Genomic DNA, 20,633 nt, shown 5'->3' on the forward strand with positions numbered 1-20,633 from the left:
TACTCCCCAGGCAAGTTGAACTGGGTAATATGGGATTGAAGCCCCTCAGGCGTCATGGTCGAGGGCCCATACTTGTCTAACGTCCGACCTCGATGAGAGGTGGATGCCAAACTACCCGTGGCGACTCGGCCTACGGGTTTGAACTCTTCCTCGAGTTCTACCTCAGGTTCAGTAGGACTATCGGGGGATGCAACTCAGTTCGTAGAACCTGCGTCCGACCCCCTTGAACTGTCTGAGCTATCCGAGCTAGACATCGGAAGGAGAAGAAGGATTCCAGGAAAGTACTCCCCTGGAAAATAGCGAATGGAGTACGGGAATGTGAACGCGAGCTAAAAGCCTTTAACACGAGCTCAAGAAGCAAAACGCAGGATAATGACAGCAGTTGGGGTCCCCCACTATTTATACCCACAGTAACCAAGAATCAACGGCTCAGATCAAAGCCAACGGCCCGCAGTCGCGCTGACCGCATGTCTCCTGAGACCGAGACGTGACTGACCACACGTCCCTCAAAACCGAAAGTGCACGTCTCCTCACATTAAAGGCGGCAATGGCGCATTTTTAAATTTGAAAAGACGCGCGCTGTCAGGTCTCCCTGCTGCGCGCTTTTTGAATTTTGAAATAAGGCGCACGCTGTCACGTCTCCCAGCGGCGTGCTTTTTGAATTTTGAAATAAGGCGCGCGTTGTCATGTCAGTTAGCATTTATAGGCAGATTGGCGCGTTTCCCGTCTTTTTGGCACTCGAGAAACCCGAAAGAATCCTGACGACGCGCACCTCGCGCTATCAGTCAACCAATTCGAAGTATGGGTTAAATCCACCAGCCACCTCGTGAACTCCCCGCGCCAGGGCAAGACCCTTAGCACGAGGAGTGGGGGGCAATTGATGAAGGAAGATTTGGCCCGACCTCGTAACCACTCAACACGTGGCAAATGCAACAGCTCAGGACAACAGCTCGCCAAGGCGCGAGCTACGAAAGGAGGAACCAGCGGTCCGAACTCTCTACAAAGAGCCCGAACTCCCCGTAAGGAGCCCGAGCTCTCCCTTAGGCCCCGAGCCTTACAAACACAAAGGGCGACGACCCAAAATGGCCTGCCCCCTGACAGTTCGGGCCACACCTCTATCCGAACTCAAGACTTAACCTCACACACCACTCCAGCACTTCGCCTCCACGACACCGAACTGAACAAACCACACCGTACCTGACACCGAAGGAGTCCGTATCCAGGGGCGGCGCACTTGACTGACTTGGGATCTGACGCTTGACAGCTGCACTCCAACGGCCACCTGCCACCGCCATCTCCAGTTACAGAGACGGCTCCGACAAAGAGTAGTGGCGGTTTGTCCCAGCAGAGGTGGATGACACCCGAACTGGCAGAAGCACAGAAGTAAGCATACCCGACCTGACAGAAGCCTAGGAGTGAGTGCACGAAGTGGTTATAAAAGGCTCTCTACCCCTCAAGAACAAGGTATGTGAACTTTGCGCCATCTGGTTTTATCTTGCCTTTGAGAGACTACTAACATGAGCTTCAGAGCAATCTCACCGGGTTCCTCCCCGGAGACTCTCCACTTTCTTCTCCGTTTCAGGCCCCCTGTTGCTCCAGTCAGAGGCAAGATCAATGACAGATAGGACCGGCCGGATTGCAGACCATCAATTATATACAATGGGAAAACAAAAACTATAACATTATTGTTAGAGGCCCCATCTCATTACTCATTTGACCATTAACATAATTTGCACCCCCCCATCCCCCTTCAGTGTTTGGTTGCATGTCAAATAAAGGAAATTGAATGATTTCCTAGCCAGTCGTAATTCTTCTGCCGTTTCAATACCGGAAAGTTATTAAAAGGAATGACAATCTTGAATTTTCCTACAGTTAAGTTATGCAGTATTTGGAAAACATTCAGTTTTTTATTTATTTATCTTTTTGGTTTTACTTTTCACATCTGTAGAACCAGATAGAAGCTAAATGATAATGGACAAACCAAGTACACTCAGTCACCACCTTAGCACGACTATAGTGAGCATCTCCTGTCATTGCTCTTAAAAAGAAAAAAGACAATGAACCAGAATCACTTTGTCAATTAAAATGCCCAATGTTTTGTCTTTTTCCCAGGTGTACAGTGCTACTCGAGTTTCTGCAACACGCCCGTTCTCCCAATTTAGAGTTGTGACACACAAGTGTTATTCAACTGTTCTTACCAACAAAAAGAAAGTGTTATTCAACTGTTTGATTTATCAGGGGATCGAAAGGCCAGAGGATATATAGCTATTATCTATTATATATATATATATTGGTGGAAAATTCAAAAGAAGGTCTGAACAATGACCAGAGGAGATTTGGCCACTTATAATGCCTTTATCCTTCCTTTGTGGCCACTGCTCTCTCTCTCTCTCTCGCTATGTAAGTAAGTTCTAGTTAAAAGCCTTATGATAAAAGAATCAGCTTTAGTTGTGTATGCAAAGGCCATCACATCTATTCTCCATTTGTAGGGTTATTATGCAACCAAACAGTCCGTAAGGGGATAAAAAAAAGATACTTGGAAAAGGGCCGACATGGTGGTCAAAGTTCAAACCTAAGAAAAAGATAATATATAAATTTATTTTTAGAGAAATTGTCTAAAACTCACTACCATGACATTTTACCAATTCTCGTAAACTCACTTAACTTTTCAAAACGTTTAAGGTAATGAGCTTTTATTTTTCAAAACTCACTCATTGGCAAAAAGTGTCCACATCAGCATAAATGCAATTTTCATGACCAAATTGCCCCCAAATTCTTAACACCTGTGATTAGCAAAGTAGTGGGCGCTCTTCTAGAAGCTCTGAACCTCTTCTTTGAACTTCGAACTATTTAATTAACATCCGTTAGACCATTTGCCGTCAACTTACTGACATGGGGCTTTCTGATGGATTTGAAAAGTTATAGCGACTTTAAGAGAAATAGTGAAAAGTTATGATGAATTTTAAATAAGTTCCCTTTATTTTTATATCATCGCCTCTCCTTAGCCCTTATAATTAATTCTGGTGGATCCCTTGAGGATGAGGAGTGAGGAGGACGACCGTCGTCTGTTGAAATTGAACGACGCAGGCCCATAATATATAATAATAATAATGGGGAGCATCATCTCAACTTTATCTTGTTTAAATTAAATTGATATATTTATTGCCGCTCAGGTCTTTTAATTTAGTCAAAGAGATTGAAGTCATTAAGGCATCAAAATCAAATGAGAATGGAGTTCTACTTGCTTCTAGACCTAAAAAGCTATGCCTTTGATAACTCACTCATATTTCGATTCTATTTGTCCTCTCATCAATCCTCTAAACCTTCCAAACTATCTAAAAAGCAGAAAAGAAGGGGAGGCCAAGGACGGTCACAACCCCACCACCAAAGAGGAAAAAATAAAAAGAAGAATAAGGAATAGACTACCAGTAAAAGTAGTGATCGCTCACCTTGCTGTCATCTCATCTCATCTCATCGATCGATCACTTGTGTTATTGAGTACTTGAGTGTGCAGTTTGGATGCCAGAGAAACAGAAGCCACACCACTCAGAGAAAAAGTTGGTCATCCTTGTCTTTCCAACTTCACCCCCTCCCCCCACCACATGCACCCACCAAAAAAAAACAGGGGATATTGAATTATTGACCCATGGATGGACCAGACAACTTGAACCATATCCAACCACACTGCACACGTTACTAACCAAACACAAAACCCTCAGTCAGCTTTGCTTCAGCAACTCTTGGAGTCCATCTCTGATGGACCATTTTCAATCGGATTCAGAACAGATGTAGGTATTTGATATTCCCCTTGAATTTTAGTATATTTTTAATGCCAACGGTTACGAAAATTCTAAAGATCAAACCCGTGTGAAAAAAAAAGTCGGGGTGGGACCCAGAGATCGACCCAATTCTCAATTGTGAGGGGAGGTCTTCAGTTCAAATTCGTTGTGTCGGCCATATACACATGTATGTGGATGCTATTTATATACAACTAATTAGAAAACTAAACACATGCATATATCATATGCATGTAGAAAAGAAATACAAATACCGGCATACCGCAAGCAGCTAGAGTGTGTATGTGTGTTATACTGCAACCATGTCTAATGTCTAGAATCAATTGTAGTTGTAGCAGCTGGGGATTAGGGTAGGGGGCTACCATGAGAGAGATCGAGGCAAAAGAGAAATGAACACGAAGAAATTAAGAGAAAAGAGATACAAACTTATTGTGAGAAACCAGAATACAGAACAAATTAAAGCTTTTTTGTTTTTTTTTTTGGGTGGGGGGGGGGGGGTTCTGGGGAGGTACGAAGGCGTGGTATTTGTTGCAGCAAAATCATGGAAAATTGCATGGAAACGGATTTATTTATTTAGAGCACGAAAAAGACACCGTTGTTTCTTCCAAGAAATGATGACCAGAGAGAGCATGAGACAAGTAGACAACCAATGAAGAACATCTTCTCCTTTGATCTCTTTTAATTTGAGTTTTGTACGACAGATATTCGGGTCCGGATACCCATGCAACATGAGTAGTAGTTGATTACAACAAGATAAGATAATATTAGATTAACACACACATCTGACATCTCAAATGTCATATCCACACCACACCATCATCTTTTAAGTTGAACACAACCCCCAACCCCCAATGGAAGAATTTTCATATTTTCCCGTTTCCCTCCTCTAATGTCTAATCTAATTGATCGTTAATTTTGTCTGTCTCTCTGTCAATAGCTCGAGCCCAACGGACGATGTCGATGACGACGATGACGGCCATAACTGCGCATTCTTCACCCTCGACACGCTCGCCAGCACTCCCAAAGGCGTCACGTCGCCGACCACGGTTACCTTCTTCGTCGCGAAATCTATACTGAATGATGTCACTCCTGCTCTCACAAGCCAGGGAAAAAAGAAAAACAACACCCATCACAGTCGATCAGTCAACTACTTAACACTCTTAATTTACTCTTTCACTTTCAGATCATCAGATTCATCAGATCCCCATCGAATTGCTAATACACACAGCCGCTAGCTGAGCTGAAATCAATTAAACTATTGCCACTGATATATAATTATGTATGTATGTCAATGGTCATTAATTCAGAAAAGAAGTGGGCGTGACATTGCCCAAAATTAGTACAATCTGGGATAGCATTTAGAAATCCTCGTTCTAATCTCCAAAAAAGAAAGAAAGAAAAAAGAAATCCATGTTGTTGTAATTTAACGTAAGATGTTTGAGTGATTTACCTTCCATTCTTGAAATATGTTTCCTCACTTTCCCTTCACAGCCCTTGCAGTGCAATGACACCCTCAAAACCACAACCTGCAAAATCTCATTCAAGCCATCATCATATTGAAGAAGAAGAAGAAGAAGAAGAAGAAGAAGAGAGCGAGGGGGAGACATGGTAAACCTGGTTACGAGAGCGAGCTGAAGAAGAATGCTTTAAGCCAGAAGATTCGTCTGGTTTTACAGGCCGAGGTTTTGTGGGATGGATGGGAACTAATGCCGAGACGGGGTCAAAATCCGACAAGACGTCGAAGAAAGCGGTGTCACTCAAGAGGTATCTGGACGAACCAGGATGGTGGTTGAGATCAGTTGGCTTAGCAGAACTCTTCCTACTCTTTTGATGGTAAGGCTTGGGTTTGGTGGATGGTTGGGAGGAACAAGGAACTAGGCCCATGCTTCTTCTTCCGTCTCTGAGGTGAGGATTGTGGCGATCGATGGCTCGTCCGCCATGGCGAACCATGGACCGTTGATCCATGCTCACGCATATGGCTGTTGAAGCTGGAGAGGCACAGAAGAGATCTATTCCCTTCATCTCTGTAAATGTTCACTGATAACACAGAGTGGAACTAACGGTTTAATGAATCTGCATCTGCTGTAGATGGATAGACGGAGAGAGAGAGAGAGAGAGAAAGTTCCAACTTAGGTCGCGTGAAGTGCTTTTAAGATTGATGGGGAGAGAGAGAGAGAGAGAGAGGCAGTTTAGGCCCACTGCAATTGAAGAAAGGAGAACAGGGGTTTTGAATGTTAATGTTTTTCTTCGACTTTAGCTTTATGCGATAATGTTGCTATTACTACCTCCACAAGTTTGCTTTACAAAATTGGTAGGGGATTTTTCAGAAAGCTACCTTGACCAACTCATCAAAACCCTTTTATATTTCTGCATCTACTTCTACTGAGGCTCTTTGTATTTTCTCATTAGGATTTAGGAGGCGGTGTCTGGATTGGGCCTGCCGTGGTTAAACCAAGTCAGCTATTGGAAACCCCAAATTCCAAACCAGTCCGGATTTAAACCAGCCAACCCAAACCCCAAACGATCAGTATGTTGGTCGACGGGTCAATAATTTCCGGCATTATTTAATTTTATAAACATGGTAGGTAAAAAGAATAAAGGGGGGATGGAATTGGAACCCCATGCTTTGATGCATCATTTTTTTCTTTCTTTTACCATTTCCTTATTCCAAATTCCAACCAATTAATCATCCACCCAAAATAAATTAATAGATGAATAGTTTAAATTGTTGAATATATCATGTTTTAGAAAGTATAGTCATACTTACGCTAGCTAATTAATTACCAAGAAGGTTCGTCGTCAGTGTTCCATTAAAAATAATACAAAACCAACTTATTACTTGGGAGATTGTTTGCTACGTTGTTGGTTGGTTGCAGAGAAAGAAAGATGAAGAAATTATTAGCGCCTTAGAAAGTTTGCAAGGTATTTAAAACAGACGAAGCAGCAGCAGGTAATGTGCTGTACGTGCAATATGTAATTGTGTCTCCTCTCTGGCTCTCTTCACAGTTCATACGGAAGTTGTTATTATTAGCGCCTTAGAAAGTTTAAAGGCAAGCTTGGGATATGAACAGGGTAATGCACGAGCAAGACTGTTGCATGGTCGTCAATTATGACTTTTATTCATTCATTTAATGCTCCTCATAATATTTCAATTAATTTGAGGAGTTCTAATCAACCCCCCACAAGATTGCCCCTCACAACTTTTCACAGCACATCCCTACTGTATATTAAGAATATCTCCTGATGATGATATCAATATTTTTAATATTATCATTAGGAGATGTCTTCAATACATAGCAGGAATATGTTATGGGATGTTGTGGGGGCTGATTTGATGATCTTTTAATTATTTAATACAATAATATCCTTTTTGTTTTTTGTATTTTCAGTCCTTTTAGATATTTTCTCAGTATACAATTGAAAATCAGCTGATGACAACTTTAATTTCTGGTATATATCAGGGATTTTTTTTTTTCTTTTTTTGGCTATCAATGCAAAATGTATATATAACATGATGGATATATCTGGCTTGTAGTTTGATAATGGTCCCACCTAATAAATTGTGCATGTGAAACACCTATTTATTAATTGTATGCATCTACATATATATTTTTATATATGTCCAAAATGTTTTTAAACGGCCTATTCGTGGAAGGTTCTTATGTGAGTGTGTACAGGTACATGTACATGTACATATCAGTTAATCAATTAAACACTTGTAAGTTTGAACAACTAAGTCCAAGTTGTGTGAAAAGGACTTTTAATTTTTACTGCTCTTCTTATTCACCACAGTGAATACTTCTTATATAGCATTATTTTAAATAACGTTGAGAGAATCGAATTGTGCATGGAACCGGAGAAGGGAGTGGTTCATAGGTCAGAGGTTCAATGGAATCGAGATTTGATGATGTGGTATATATATATATATATATATAATATTTTATAAATTTTAATATATTTAAATATGATGTATAGATGATAAGTTCCATAATTTTTAAAATAAATAAATAGGGTTCAAGTCTCTTAATTTGCATTTTCTTTAAAAATTAAAATACATATGTAATAAAGTAATGTATACAAGAAAGAGTCATTAGTTAACACAAGTTAAGAGGTAGTGTAATTGTAATTAAGCAATATATGAAAATAATAGGCCATGAGTTCAAATCTTATTAACCACATTTTAAAATTTAAATTGATTAAAGACCTAGGCGGTTTCATGAAACCGGGACCAGTTCACTAGTTTTCTTATTAAACCGGCAGCTCAGCTAGTTTTCACCAATTTTTTAGCAAAAGTGATTATTGGGGTAAGACCAAATCAACCAAGGTCCCGTGTCACAGTTCAACCCATCCAACCAGCCAGTTTGATCCAGTTTTCTAAACACTGGTTTTAAGGCTTAGACTGGATTAGAAATCAGAATACACCAAAATTGTCATTTAACCAAGACCCGAAAAATGCGCTGATTCCCAAGTTTTTATGGTCTGACCATCCAGTCCAGGTTGGGTGTTAAAACATTGATTTTTAGTAGTAAACATGCGCTAATTTATAAATGAAATAAAAATAAGGAAGGTGAGGAGGAACTCCCTGGCCTGCACCTTGTACAAGAATTAGATGTACAATTCAAATTTGTTTTTGGAAGAGGACAATGGCGTTAATTATTATAGTTGTTCTCAATTTGGTATTGTTAAAAAGGTGTGGTAGGGTTGAATCTTTAGTATGTACCGTAAGAGTGTTGAAGAATAAAACCTATTCCAAGGACCTTTCTTAGTTTAAGTTTAATGATTTATTTGAAATGATGTTAAAAGTTTATTTGAACAAGTGGTCTATTGTTCGACCGTTGAACAAATGGGGTAATCAGATTCTATTCTATTCACACCATGTTTCCCAAACGATTGGTGTGAGTTATCTGAACTTCTTCCAAGTGTTGAAAGGAGTGCCTTGCAATTACCAATTATATTTCTAATTCGCCAAGCAAGTTGTAAATAAACCTTAGACAGGGACTGAATAACCTATAACGAATCCTCCTTTGATGAAATTTGAAGTTGAGAAGTTGAGAAGCGAATTTATTGAACACCATGCAAGAAAGCCCAGTCATATGTTGAGATGGGCTGTTTGATTATAATCTTTCTTGCTCGCAAGTTGCCACACAATATAATTCTAAGTAAAAACCTCTGTTTTATACATGAAACGCAGCTACATCTCTGTTAATTAAATGGTACGGCCTACACATTTAAAAATCCTAATTGCACTTCCCATCGACTAACTAGTCTTTTCTTTTGGAGACAGATTTGGTAGTTGCGACAAAGCAACGGTCATATAGTCAGCTTTAATTAACTACTTTCATATTTTGGTTGGAGATAAATGATGACATGATACGTGGAGCCATCTAATGATGTGGTGACAATTCAGCGGTCTTGGATATCTCAGCAATGGTGATTACTTCAATGATTCACCGACCAATCAAGGTGTCATGTAACCTCCTTATAGAAGTAAGCCAATTGTTTTTAATTTTTTTGAGATTATAGTGTACGTTAACGGGTCTTATTTTCATGACCTTGCTTGATTCGGACAGGCCTGGATGAGCCTTATCAGCTTATTTAGAGTTCATCTTCGGGTGCAAAATTAACTCCGGGTTAGATGTATTGATGATTTTGAACAGACATCGTGAAGCCTACGGCAATTTGCCTATATAAAAACTTCATCTCCAGCCTTACAAGATACATGCATTTTAGCTCTCACATTCTCTTGTTTTCAAGCCATAAGTTTTCTCAAAATCTCCATCACTAACTTAAGCATCAGACTGCCCACTAGGTAAAGCACCCCAAAACACTTTGATTGTCTTGTCTTGCAGCTCGACTGGACTACATCATATCATTAACCCGACGTCCAAACTAATCTCCACCAAAGAACAATCAAATCGCACATCATCAATAACAGAGTCCAATTGTTTAGAAATGATCCATAATCGTGGCTGCCGTACTTCTCCATTCACAAAGTAAAAAACTGAATTTATAGTATTATGTATAATCTCTTCTGCCAAACCTATTTGTGCGCGCTTTTCTATTCTTGAGACAATATAAGACTGGGTGGTTACGATCTTTCCATTTAGTAAGGGAATCCTTTAAAAGTTGACCTATGATGCAACAGTGCTCGATCAGGGTTCAGCTACTGCACCTCATTGATTAGCTAATAATCAATGTAATTGATTACACAATACACACATGGTGGGGTCGCCAAATTTAATATCAATCAAATTATGCAGATAGATTCGCAGAGAACAAATTCCCACTACATAACATACGAAATTCTATTTTGGATGAATGAGACACAAAGCCACTTTCGTCCTTCCATTTATCTCAATTCTCAAAGGTTCTCCCCTCCACAATCTTATCGAATCCGATGCGTTTGACATGCTTTTGCCTTTCTTTCCTTTTCTTTATATCCATTCGTACTTGTCTCAACCATGGCCACTGTCTAATTGATTCTTCTCTCTCTAATACCCACACATACCAAGTTATTCATTATCTTTAGGGCCAACTTTTCTTTTTAACCATTTCTCGTCTATTCAATAAATTTATAACATTTTGTGGGTCTTAATGAAATCATTAGGTTTCAATCATGCGTTTAAAGAGGTGGGGCTCTTCCTGATTAGTGGTAGGATTATGGAGGCCTTCGAGTTCTTATCTTTCTCTTTCTCCTTTTATATTTTTAACTTACCATTCTTCCAATTCTATTGATTGCACCCATTTAGTTCCAAGCTGTGCTTACCTCTTTCTTTTCTCTTTCGTCTCATGAGCCAAATTAAAGTTGGGGCAAAACTCTCTTTTGAATATATATATATATATATAACTTAATTTTAATAAGACTATTACAAGCTAATACAACCATACTCGATAGACATCAATACTTGATGTGATGAGTTGGACTGAATATTGCGAGGTTAGGTGGGGTGTAACTTTTGTGCTTTTCCTTTTTGACAAAAACGACAAATATAAATACATTGTTTGCAAGTACGAGAGTGTTTAAGAGCACTGTTTTCAAAACCGTATCGGATCGGAAAAACCGGAATCGGTCACTTGATTGGTACCATTTTCTTCTAAAACCGCTTTTTCTTTAAAATCATTGATTTTGGTCAATAAATCGCTGAACCAACCGATTAATCGTTCGAATGATTTTTTACTGTTTTTCAATTTTTAATTTTTTTTTATTTTTATTTTTGTCAGAATGGGCCGATTGTTCGAATCGAACAATCGGACCATTTGAACCGATAACCGAACCCCTAACCAGTTCGTTTTTAAAAACCATGTTTAAAAGAGAAAGAAGAGATTCATCATTCTTGGATGGTATATAAGTCTTATACATTATCCCAAAAGAATATGAACAAATTGAACGACATAGATGGGACTCAGCTGTTTTCAACCGTGATTGGTAGTTCAGCCCGGGGGTGTATGTTTTTTTCTCCAGCTAATCCTTTTCCGATAGTTGACACTTGACACACAACATAATTAAGCGGCTTGATTCTCACATACCCATCAATCAATTACTATGAAAAATAAAAACGCAAGACAGGGTAACAGCAGGAATCTCTTGCTCAATGATCGTGTAAATCGGGCCGTGTAAATCACCCGCGGTCCGGTATGAATTTGGACAGGCTCAGCACAGTCCGGCATGACAGTCTGTGGGCCGTGTCAGGCTCAATACGATCAATGTGGGCTGTGTTGGGTTTGGGGTTTTAGGTTCATAGGCCGGTATGGTATGATACGACCAAGCGGGTTGTGCCACCCGTGGCCCGCAAGTCAGCACAGCTCATATATATTATTTATATATTTTATATAAATTATAATTATATAATAATATATAGTATATAATATATTAATAAAATAAATATTTTTTTAATTTTATTATTCTAATTTATTTAATTGTTATATATATAAGCAATTGTATACACAAAATTCATATAAAATTAAAATTTATGTTTTCTGTCAATTTTTTTTAAATCAATAGCTTTGGCCCGATGCATGGGCCAATCCAACCCACAGCATGGCATGGGCCCACATGACCGGGCCGACCCTCAAAATTTTCATTAGGGAGAGCAGCATGGCCTGTGACAACCTGGGGGCCAACACGGCACGGCCTGCCCGCAAGCCATGCCATACCCGCCCAACACGACCCACTTTACACATACTCATGTGATGACTTCTAGTATGGACTACATGCACATGTGCTTGCAAATTTACTTGAGGCTGAGGAGCTTGGGGACCCCCTCCCCCCTTTTGCAGTAAAATACCGTTCATTACTAACCAAGACCTAATGGGGGCCCAAGCCCAACTACACATTACGATCCCTTCTTACAGAGTTCAACAAGAATATATAAATACGAACAGTCCAGATCCTTCTGTCAATGTATGTTATTTTTTATGGGAGATATTCTTAATACATGGTGGGACATTTTGTGAGACTGGCATGAGGAGTAAATCCCAATTTAAATATTATGAGGGTTAGGGGTGGATTTAAGTTGAGTCGAGCCAAATATTTGGTTATTCAAGGTCAATTCGTTGAAACTATGTTGGGCTCAAGTTCGATTCAAGCTAGAGAGCTTTGAGTTTGAGCTCGGCTTGGTTCAAAGTTTGCAAGTTTGAGTTTGGCTTGGCTCGAGCTCGATTACAAGCCAATTTTTTTCTAAAAATAAAATATACATATAAAAATATTTATTTTATTTTACATACAAAAAATTAAGAATTATAAAAATTATTTATTATTATACATATAAAATCTTTTAATTTTATATACAAAAAAATATGAATTATAAAAATTATTTACTATTATATATAAAATAAATATTATGTATTATATATACGTATATGTATATGTATATAATAAAAAAATATTTATTTATTATATTAGGCTTATAAGCCTCACTAGACTCAAACTTGACTTGATTAACAAACATAACCTATATATAAGACTTGAGTTGATCTCGAAGCTCGGCTCGTGACCACCCCTAATAAGGGCGTCCAAGAAATACAACCATTCTCCATTGTTACAACAAACCATTCAACTTGAGGCAATTATGTTATTTCTCGCTTAATGTATTATTCTATAGAAATCACAATTTGATGAAGTGTTTATGTATGTATATATAAAAGTTAAAACAATTCATGGATACACTTTTATGTGACAATGACATTTTAATTTGTTCCTCTCCGCTTGATAATTCAATATAAGTAAACAGTTGATGTTTTGTTTGGTAAAAAGACATATAAGTATAATTAAAGGAACAGTCAATGTGTACAATAAATGCCGTGGTTTCCTAGAAAATGTCAGTTATTTGTATCTATCATTTTGTTTGCTTTTTTGTTCTCTGAATTTGAAAGGAGTTGAAGCTTATAATAATGGAGGGACTAACCTGTCTGTCCACTAGCTCTTACACTCCTCTGCATTGCTGACATGTTTGACTTCAATTGGAAGTAAAGAAACCACACGCATGTATAGTATAGGGAGTGCAGGAGATGCAGACTCCAAAAAGAAAAGAAATATATACAGTCTTTTTAGAATTATTTTTTTTCTTTGGTCTGGTGATGTTAAAGTTGAACAAAATATGGATTGTTTTTAAAAGTGCATACTTTTCCAATAGACTTGTCTTGTAGTCCTTGTTTTTCCGTGTGTCTGAATGACACACCATGGCAGTGGCACGCATCAGATTTTGTCTGTGTCCATGTAACCCTAATCTTGATTATGGCAAAATGTTCCTAAGTAACCCTAAAACAATCTTTAATTTCTGTCATTATTATTTTTTGGGTTTTGGCCGGTCTTCATATGAAATTTGGCTTCTTTCAGTTTTTTTTTTTTTTTTGTATCTGGTTAATAAACCAACAATTAAGCAGAATGTTCAAACCTGTTGGTTTGTTACTGTGGTGTGGTTGGGTTTTCTCTGATTAGTCGGACTCTCTTTCTTTAAATGATCTTGCTAGATGATGATGTATCGATCTAACAAAAATATAGATCTCAATTGCCAGATTTCTCCTCGTAAACCTATGCCAGCACCTCCTACTTAGCTAAACCCTTCTTCTTCTTCTTGCTTCGGGAATTTTTAATTAAAACTTTGTTGAATGGAGTTTGTCATACATACACACACTGTAGATGGTGAATGTGAATACAATTGTGGGGGGCAACCCGGCACGTAAATGGGAGAGATATACATAGCGACTGCTCCAATCCTCCATCATCCCATTTTCTTTTAACACATCCGAACTCTATGTCAGCATTGAGTCTGTTCTCCAACTTGACTGATACTCTCTTCCTTTTTCTGATTCGGTTTATTAATTGGTCTGTGACTCTGTGCATCTTCTGATCATCCGTCCCAAGTTTTGCCATTTTGTGTGCTTAGACTGGGCTGGAATTTTGTATTGGGCCCAAAACCCAAAACAGTGTCCATAGTTTATACAGACATTATTATGCCGGCGGCCCACATTGCTGAGTGCAAGATTTTAATTTCCAAATTGGGCTGGGGTGGGAACTGGGAAGCTCCCGTACAATAGCTACATGGCGGGAGTAGTCTGTAAATTTGCAGTAATGGAATGAGGACGTGAACCGGAGGATTCTTCAATCCCTCAATCAACGCTTGACCCTACTTCTAGTTTTGTTGTATGTAATTGTTCATTTACTAGCAAGGACCCGTTCAATGTACAATGTACAGAAAAATACAATATCCAATTTGATGATAATTAGAAGTATCAAAAGAAGTTCAGCATTTTCTTTAATAATTTTTAGTTTCTTTTTTTTTTTTTGGATAATTTTCAAATGTATGTATGCATTGACTTTATTCTCGAAATAATACTTATAGTATTAGGCTATTAGCCATCCATTGTAGTATCTATGCTTATTTCAAATGGCTATTTACGTGAAACAACAACGTTAATTGCCACCTTAATGCAAGGCTAGAGCTGCATGCTGAATTGGTGTAAGAGAAAACTCTCCAAGGATAGAGCTGCTGATATTCTTTCTTACACAGCCTTTTGTCTGTAGTTCATTTGGAAATGTAGGAATTTCTTGGTTTATGGTTTTTGAGAATACTAACCCTTGCCTCTCTGCTGTTGTTATTCTGCGGGGTTTTAAACCTCTTCAGTAATCACTGATCAGTACCCTCTCGGGCCGACTCTGTTTTGTTTTCGCTAATGTATGACTGACTGGATTACCAAAAAAAATTTGTAAATTAACTAATACTTTTAGCGTGTTTTTTTAAGCCTATAGTCTTTGCATGTAACCTCAACGAAATCAAGTTACAAAATAAACCTACAGATTGGATTTGGGTTCAGGTTACTCTATATATCATCAACATCAAAGCCTCCTTATCCCAACTCAATGGGGGTCTGTTACATGAATCCTGATTCGACATTTCGTTCCCTTTATTCACATATCATTGTTAAATTATCCTCAACTCAAGCCAAATTATCGTTTATGCATTCTTGATAATTATAAAAAGACTTTGTTGGCAGAAAATTAGTCCATTGTTGGACCCATGGTATCTTTTTTTCATTCAATGACCAAACCAGAGTATGGGCAGTTTCTCTTCACCCATATTTCTTCCTTGCTCAAGTACAACGCTGATCTCTCTCTCATTGGCTGGCTTTGTTCAGTAAGAAAGAATGAAAATAATGGAAAGACGGAGGAAACGGGGAAGTCAGTTGGTGGGTTCTATGTTCGTTTTGTCAATGGTGTCATTAACCAATAGACCCGGCAAAAAGTTGACCCAACCTGCGAATCTGACCCAACCCAATCCGGAAAAATAGGGTTAGGGTCTCATATTTAGCTACTTGAATGTGAAAATAACCCAACCCGAAAAAAAACTGGGTTGGGTTGGGTCATGGCTCAACCCGCTGACCCGATTGTCAAGTCTAATTGGGATTATTTATGCATTGTTAGAAGTTTCAACTCTTTAATTTTTTTCTGTTTGGTCTTTACCTTTTATTGTTTACTCATTAAATTGTTAAATGTTCAAGTTTTTTATTTTATATTTGGAATTTTAAGGTTAATTCTTTTAATTTTGATATTTTTCATGTAATTTTTCTTTATCTTTTAAAATTTAATTATTTTTTGCGATGACCCAAATTGACCCATGGGTCAACCCTAACCTGAACATTTAGGGTTAGGGTCTAGCATTTGACAACCCAACCCAAAATCAACCCGAAGTACCTTGACCCAATCCAAACCCGACCCACCCAACCCAATTGCCAGGTCTATTAACCAACCTTAAGCGCTAGATCTAGGGTCCATCAAATGTGCTCTCCAATACCTTTAATACCTTTCCCCCATTATTAATTGAATCACAACTTAGGTCTCATTTGCTTTTTTGGGTAGTTAGTTATCCAAGTAAATGTACTTACTCATGTAAGTTTTTCCTAAGAAACATTTATTCGGGTAAGTGTATTTATTCATGTTTTTTTTTATTTCTTATATAAATAAGACAATGACCATTTTAGCTATTAAAAACCATCATTAAAAGGGGCAATTTTGTCCCATCTAAGTGTTGGCAACTCTCCCCCTAGGTGGGAAAGTTACTTACCCACTTGGGAGTAAGTGATACCGAGTCAAAATAAATTTTTTCATAGACTCTATATAAGTCTAAAAATAAAATACATGGGTATCTCGGTCAATGGAAACCAAAATCCTATTGACCAACTTTCACCCTTCAAAATCCAAAAAAAAATTAACGGTCCCTTAGAGTCAAAAAATGGATTTATATTTAAAGTAGGAGGAATCCTAAAATCCTCTAACTTCCCCACTAGTCTCTTGTGATATTAGATGTTTAATAATTTGGAGCCATAATAAGGGCCTCTGTTAAAATTGACCGTGATTAAAAATACTTACAGCCATCTCAATAACATTCAATTAAAATGAATAAATAATTATTAAAAATAGTTATTATAAAAATATATTTATAAAAAATTTATTATACAAATAAGTTAATGTAACTAACTCCTCCTTTGCTTGCAATTGCATTGGTGCAAATGTGTGGGACTGCAAATGAGTTGAGTCAACATTTTGGTTTGAGTTTGTTATAAGTTTACTTTGTTCTATCTATTTATAATAAAAACGAAGAAAAATAGAAATTGAAGTAAAACAAAATAAAACCTGAAAGCTAGCAAAACTAAAACAATATTTACAACTTTCTCATTTTGCACTATCATTCATTTGCACTAGTTTCATGCATTTACTAAAACCTATCCACCACTTACAAATATTGTTTTCAACCTGTCCGGTTGAACTGTTGAGTTGTCACCTGGACTTGATTCTAGGTCAAGTTTTGCTAAAACCCATCTGTTAGTCAAAAATCGTCTAACCCAAGCGGTTTTGACTATTGATTCGTTCAATAAAGTCATTGGGTCACATGTTGTACATTCAATGTATGTGCAACTTCTAGAGGTCATAACTTTGCACTCTTATGCCCAATTGGGATTTTTTTTTTATTTTGGTAACTTTTCAAGATTTGTGTGTTTCAAGGTGTCAAAGGTGCCTTGCCCTGTTATTTTTGGAAAAAAAGCCTTTTTTAGGCTTTCAATTGCAATTCTTAGAATTTTTTACAAATAAAAATTAAAAATATAAACTAAACATAAATTAATATTTATGTATACATGTATATATATATATATATATTGTATCTAAAAAATTATACATTTTTATTAATAAAATACATATTTATACATACCTATACTATTAGACAGTGTATGCCCATAGCTCCAATCAAATTGATGTACATATACATTTATTGTAAATGAATAAAAGTACATTATTGTTTTATGTTGTCATTGGTATATTTCTACGAATTTATCCTTTAAACTGGATGAGACTCGTGTTAGCTTAGAATGTTCTCAGCCATTGGATAGATTTAGGGAGTTTATCCTATCAAGGCTGACACTAATGTGTTGCCAAAGAAGTTGGGGCAGCTTGTCTTAACTACTAAGGTTAGACTCGAAGCACGTATAGTGTGTGTTTGGTTGAAGCATTAAACCTGGACCATTTTCCAGTTATGCCCTAGACCTTAAAGATTGATGGACAAAACTGGAAAATTACGCATAACCCCTAGACTTTATTATGGTACTGCACTAGGTGTTGGATTGGACTGTCTTTGATATGCCAACTAGTGAGATCCTTTGGGTGTCAAAACCTAGGTATGTTAGGGCAGTTTGAGAATTCACTTGAGTGGGTGATTATAGTAATAGGATCGGCTCCTTTGTCGAACAAAGTGAATGATTGGGAATACACTATCTCTGATGGAAACCAAAACTGCTAGTAAAGAGTGTGACACTGCATCTTGCAGTCAGGGGAGAAGACCTTCTCCATTAAGTAGTGTTTGATCATTATGGGCTGAGAGGTTAAGTATAAGAGACCATTAATGGCTGATTACCTGATGGGCTATATCTTACTTAAGTCCATTATCCTTGTGCCTTCATAAGATGGTTAGACTCTGGGATCATTTAATTGTAAATGTTGGGCCCATTTTGAGCCCATAGTGATGAGCTCAGGGGTTCACTGCATTTGGTAGTGAATTTGGCCAAGCCTTTTCACAGAGGCTGGGCCAAATCCATGTGATCTTATGTGAGGTCACTGTTGGGGTCCCACACCATACAAATCAAACCTAAATGGGCCAATAACACACTTGGGACGTGAGCTACTTAGTTAATGGGCTTAAAGCCCATGGTTAATCAAGATGTCACATGACTGCTTAAACTATCATGTGACATGGGCGAATATGGGTATGGATATGGGTTTGGAGCATCCATTCTCATAAAAGGATAAAACCTATCTATTGGTAGAGTCCATATCCAAATAAAGATTTGGATCAAACCTCTTAATTCGGTTAGGAGTGGTGCTGCTTAAGGATTAAGAGAAAGAGAGATCAAACTGCTTCAGATCACTCTGCTTTCAGTTCTCTCTTCTGCTCTTGCCGCCCAAGAAACCGTAATTCGACCTCCACTTTTGGGATTGATCTTGATCAATTCTCTCTTTGATTTTTGCAAAAAAAAAAATACAAAGAAAAACTATGCTCACCTCCCTAGTTCGATCCAAGGTGTTGGATTGCAGTTTTGCTGAAAACTGCGTTGTTGAACCGGTTTCAATCCAAACTGCGCCATTTTCAGTGGAAGCTGGTTTTGGGATTTGATTTGGGTGTGAAATACCACATTGGGAGCTACATTTGTGGAATCCATATCATGTATACTCTCCCTCTTATTTGGTTTCAAATCTTATCCGGTTTCAGTGTAAGATCGATTATAATAAAATGCAGTTTTTCTAAAACTGGGAATACGATTATCGGAAGGTTGAAAGAAAATTTTTGAAAATTCGCCCAACCATCTAGCATAATTCGGCTATCCATATGATGGATTCCACCTTCCTTCATATACACCCCCACACACATATATTATATTATATTATTGACATGGCATGGTCTAAACCATGTGATCCGGATGGTTGAACCAATGACCTATGACTTAAAGGCAACAACGACTCAATCTTCAAGTAGGTTTTTAAAACATTGCTTACAATTTGCATATGTTTTACTTATTTGACCCTCCATAAAAAAGCATTTATATTTCTATATGGGAATTGTCAGGTGAACACTTAAGGCATGCCGAAAATATGATGGCGCATTAGCCCTTTTATTAAAAATAACCCTAATAATTATCTTATCAACCTATAGAAAACAAATAAACCCTCTCCACACATTATAACTTTATTCGGAAAAGGGGTGGACTACATGTTATATATGAGAATTTTTTAGGGTTATTTTTGAAATAAAAAACCTTTGATGCAAGCCCTTTTTAATCAAGCCGTCATACCCAAGTGTAAATAAATTCTCCACACATTTTATGGGCATCAAAGTCATCAAAGGAAAATATTTAAAAAAAGAGAACTTTTGGAACAAAAAAGGGGTCCTCGTGGGCCTAGCAAGGCACTATCAAAGCCAGGGATATTCTAAAGAAAGGTGTTCGTTGGTATGTAGGCAAAGGTGATAAAATAAAGTGAAAATTTTTTATTAGTACCCTGTACTTTGGGCCAAGTGCCTCTTTGGTTCTTGAACTTTCAAAACATGACAATCTAGTACCTGTTGTTAATTAGCCATTAAGTAACATTTGAAAAAGATACAAATGCCCTTCGAGTGTCATCTAATTTTCTTTATCAACCATCTAAACATTGATAAAAAATTAATGGTCTCAAAACCTTGCCTCTTCTATTCAAGAAAGTTGGGGTAGAATTTCCACTCAAACATGACCCAAACTTTCTTGAATAGAAAAGGCAAAGATTTGGGACTATTAATTTTTGTCAACGTTTAAATGGTTGATAGAGAAAATTAAATAACACTTAAAGGGCATTTGTGTTTTTTTTTTTTTTCCTTAAATGCCTCTTAGTGGTTGGTTAACAGCTAGTTAGCGACAGATATTGGATTGTCACGTTTTAAAAGTTTGGATACTGAATTGTCGCATTTTAAAGTTTGGGGACCAAAGTGACACTAAGCCCAAAATATAAGGTACTGATGGAAAATTTTCCCTAAAATAAACTTCTGGCTCAATCAATGGGTTAATGGGAAACCTGTAAGTAAAGAAATAAACTAGGACCTCATTGAAAATAATAACACCCGCTACCAAGAGAGACGTTGTTGGAACAGAGACAAAGTTTGTTCTATGGTTCCTGACCATGTTTGGTCTCAGATTATTTGGAAACACCCAAGGCCTGGAAGCATCAAAAAATAAACTTTGATGCTTCTTGCAACACTAGTAACAAGTGTTCGGTTAGCCACTATAGCTCGTGACTTTGCAGGAAGATCCTAAACTTTAAAGCGT

General features: G+C 37.6%; 1 protein-coding gene across 1 annotated transcript; it reads right to left on the minus strand.

The window, feature by feature from the left end:
- Positions 1-4,436: 4,436 nt before the first annotated feature.
- On the minus strand, positions 4,437-5,954 carry LOC104594656 (protein SODIUM POTASSIUM ROOT DEFECTIVE 2-like). The gene is made up of 3 exons (XM_010255051.3): positions 5,412-5,954; positions 5,248-5,323; positions 4,437-4,886 (listed from the first exon to the last, which is right to left on the minus strand). The coding sequence occupies exons 1-3, from the start codon at positions 5,817-5,819 to the stop codon at positions 4,696-4,698; spliced, it is 675 nt and encodes a 224-aa protein (XP_010253353.1). The 5' UTR covers positions 5,820-5,954; the 3' UTR covers positions 4,437-4,695.
- Between the last annotated feature and the right edge of the window lie 14,679 nt (positions 5,955-20,633).

The sequence above is a fragment of the Nelumbo nucifera genome, chromosome 2, assembly GCF_055504915.1.
Source record: "Nelumbo nucifera cultivar China Antique chromosome 2, China Antique-T2T, whole genome shotgun sequence".
Taxonomy (NCBI): domain Eukaryota; kingdom Viridiplantae; phylum Streptophyta; class Magnoliopsida; order Proteales; family Nelumbonaceae; genus Nelumbo; species Nelumbo nucifera.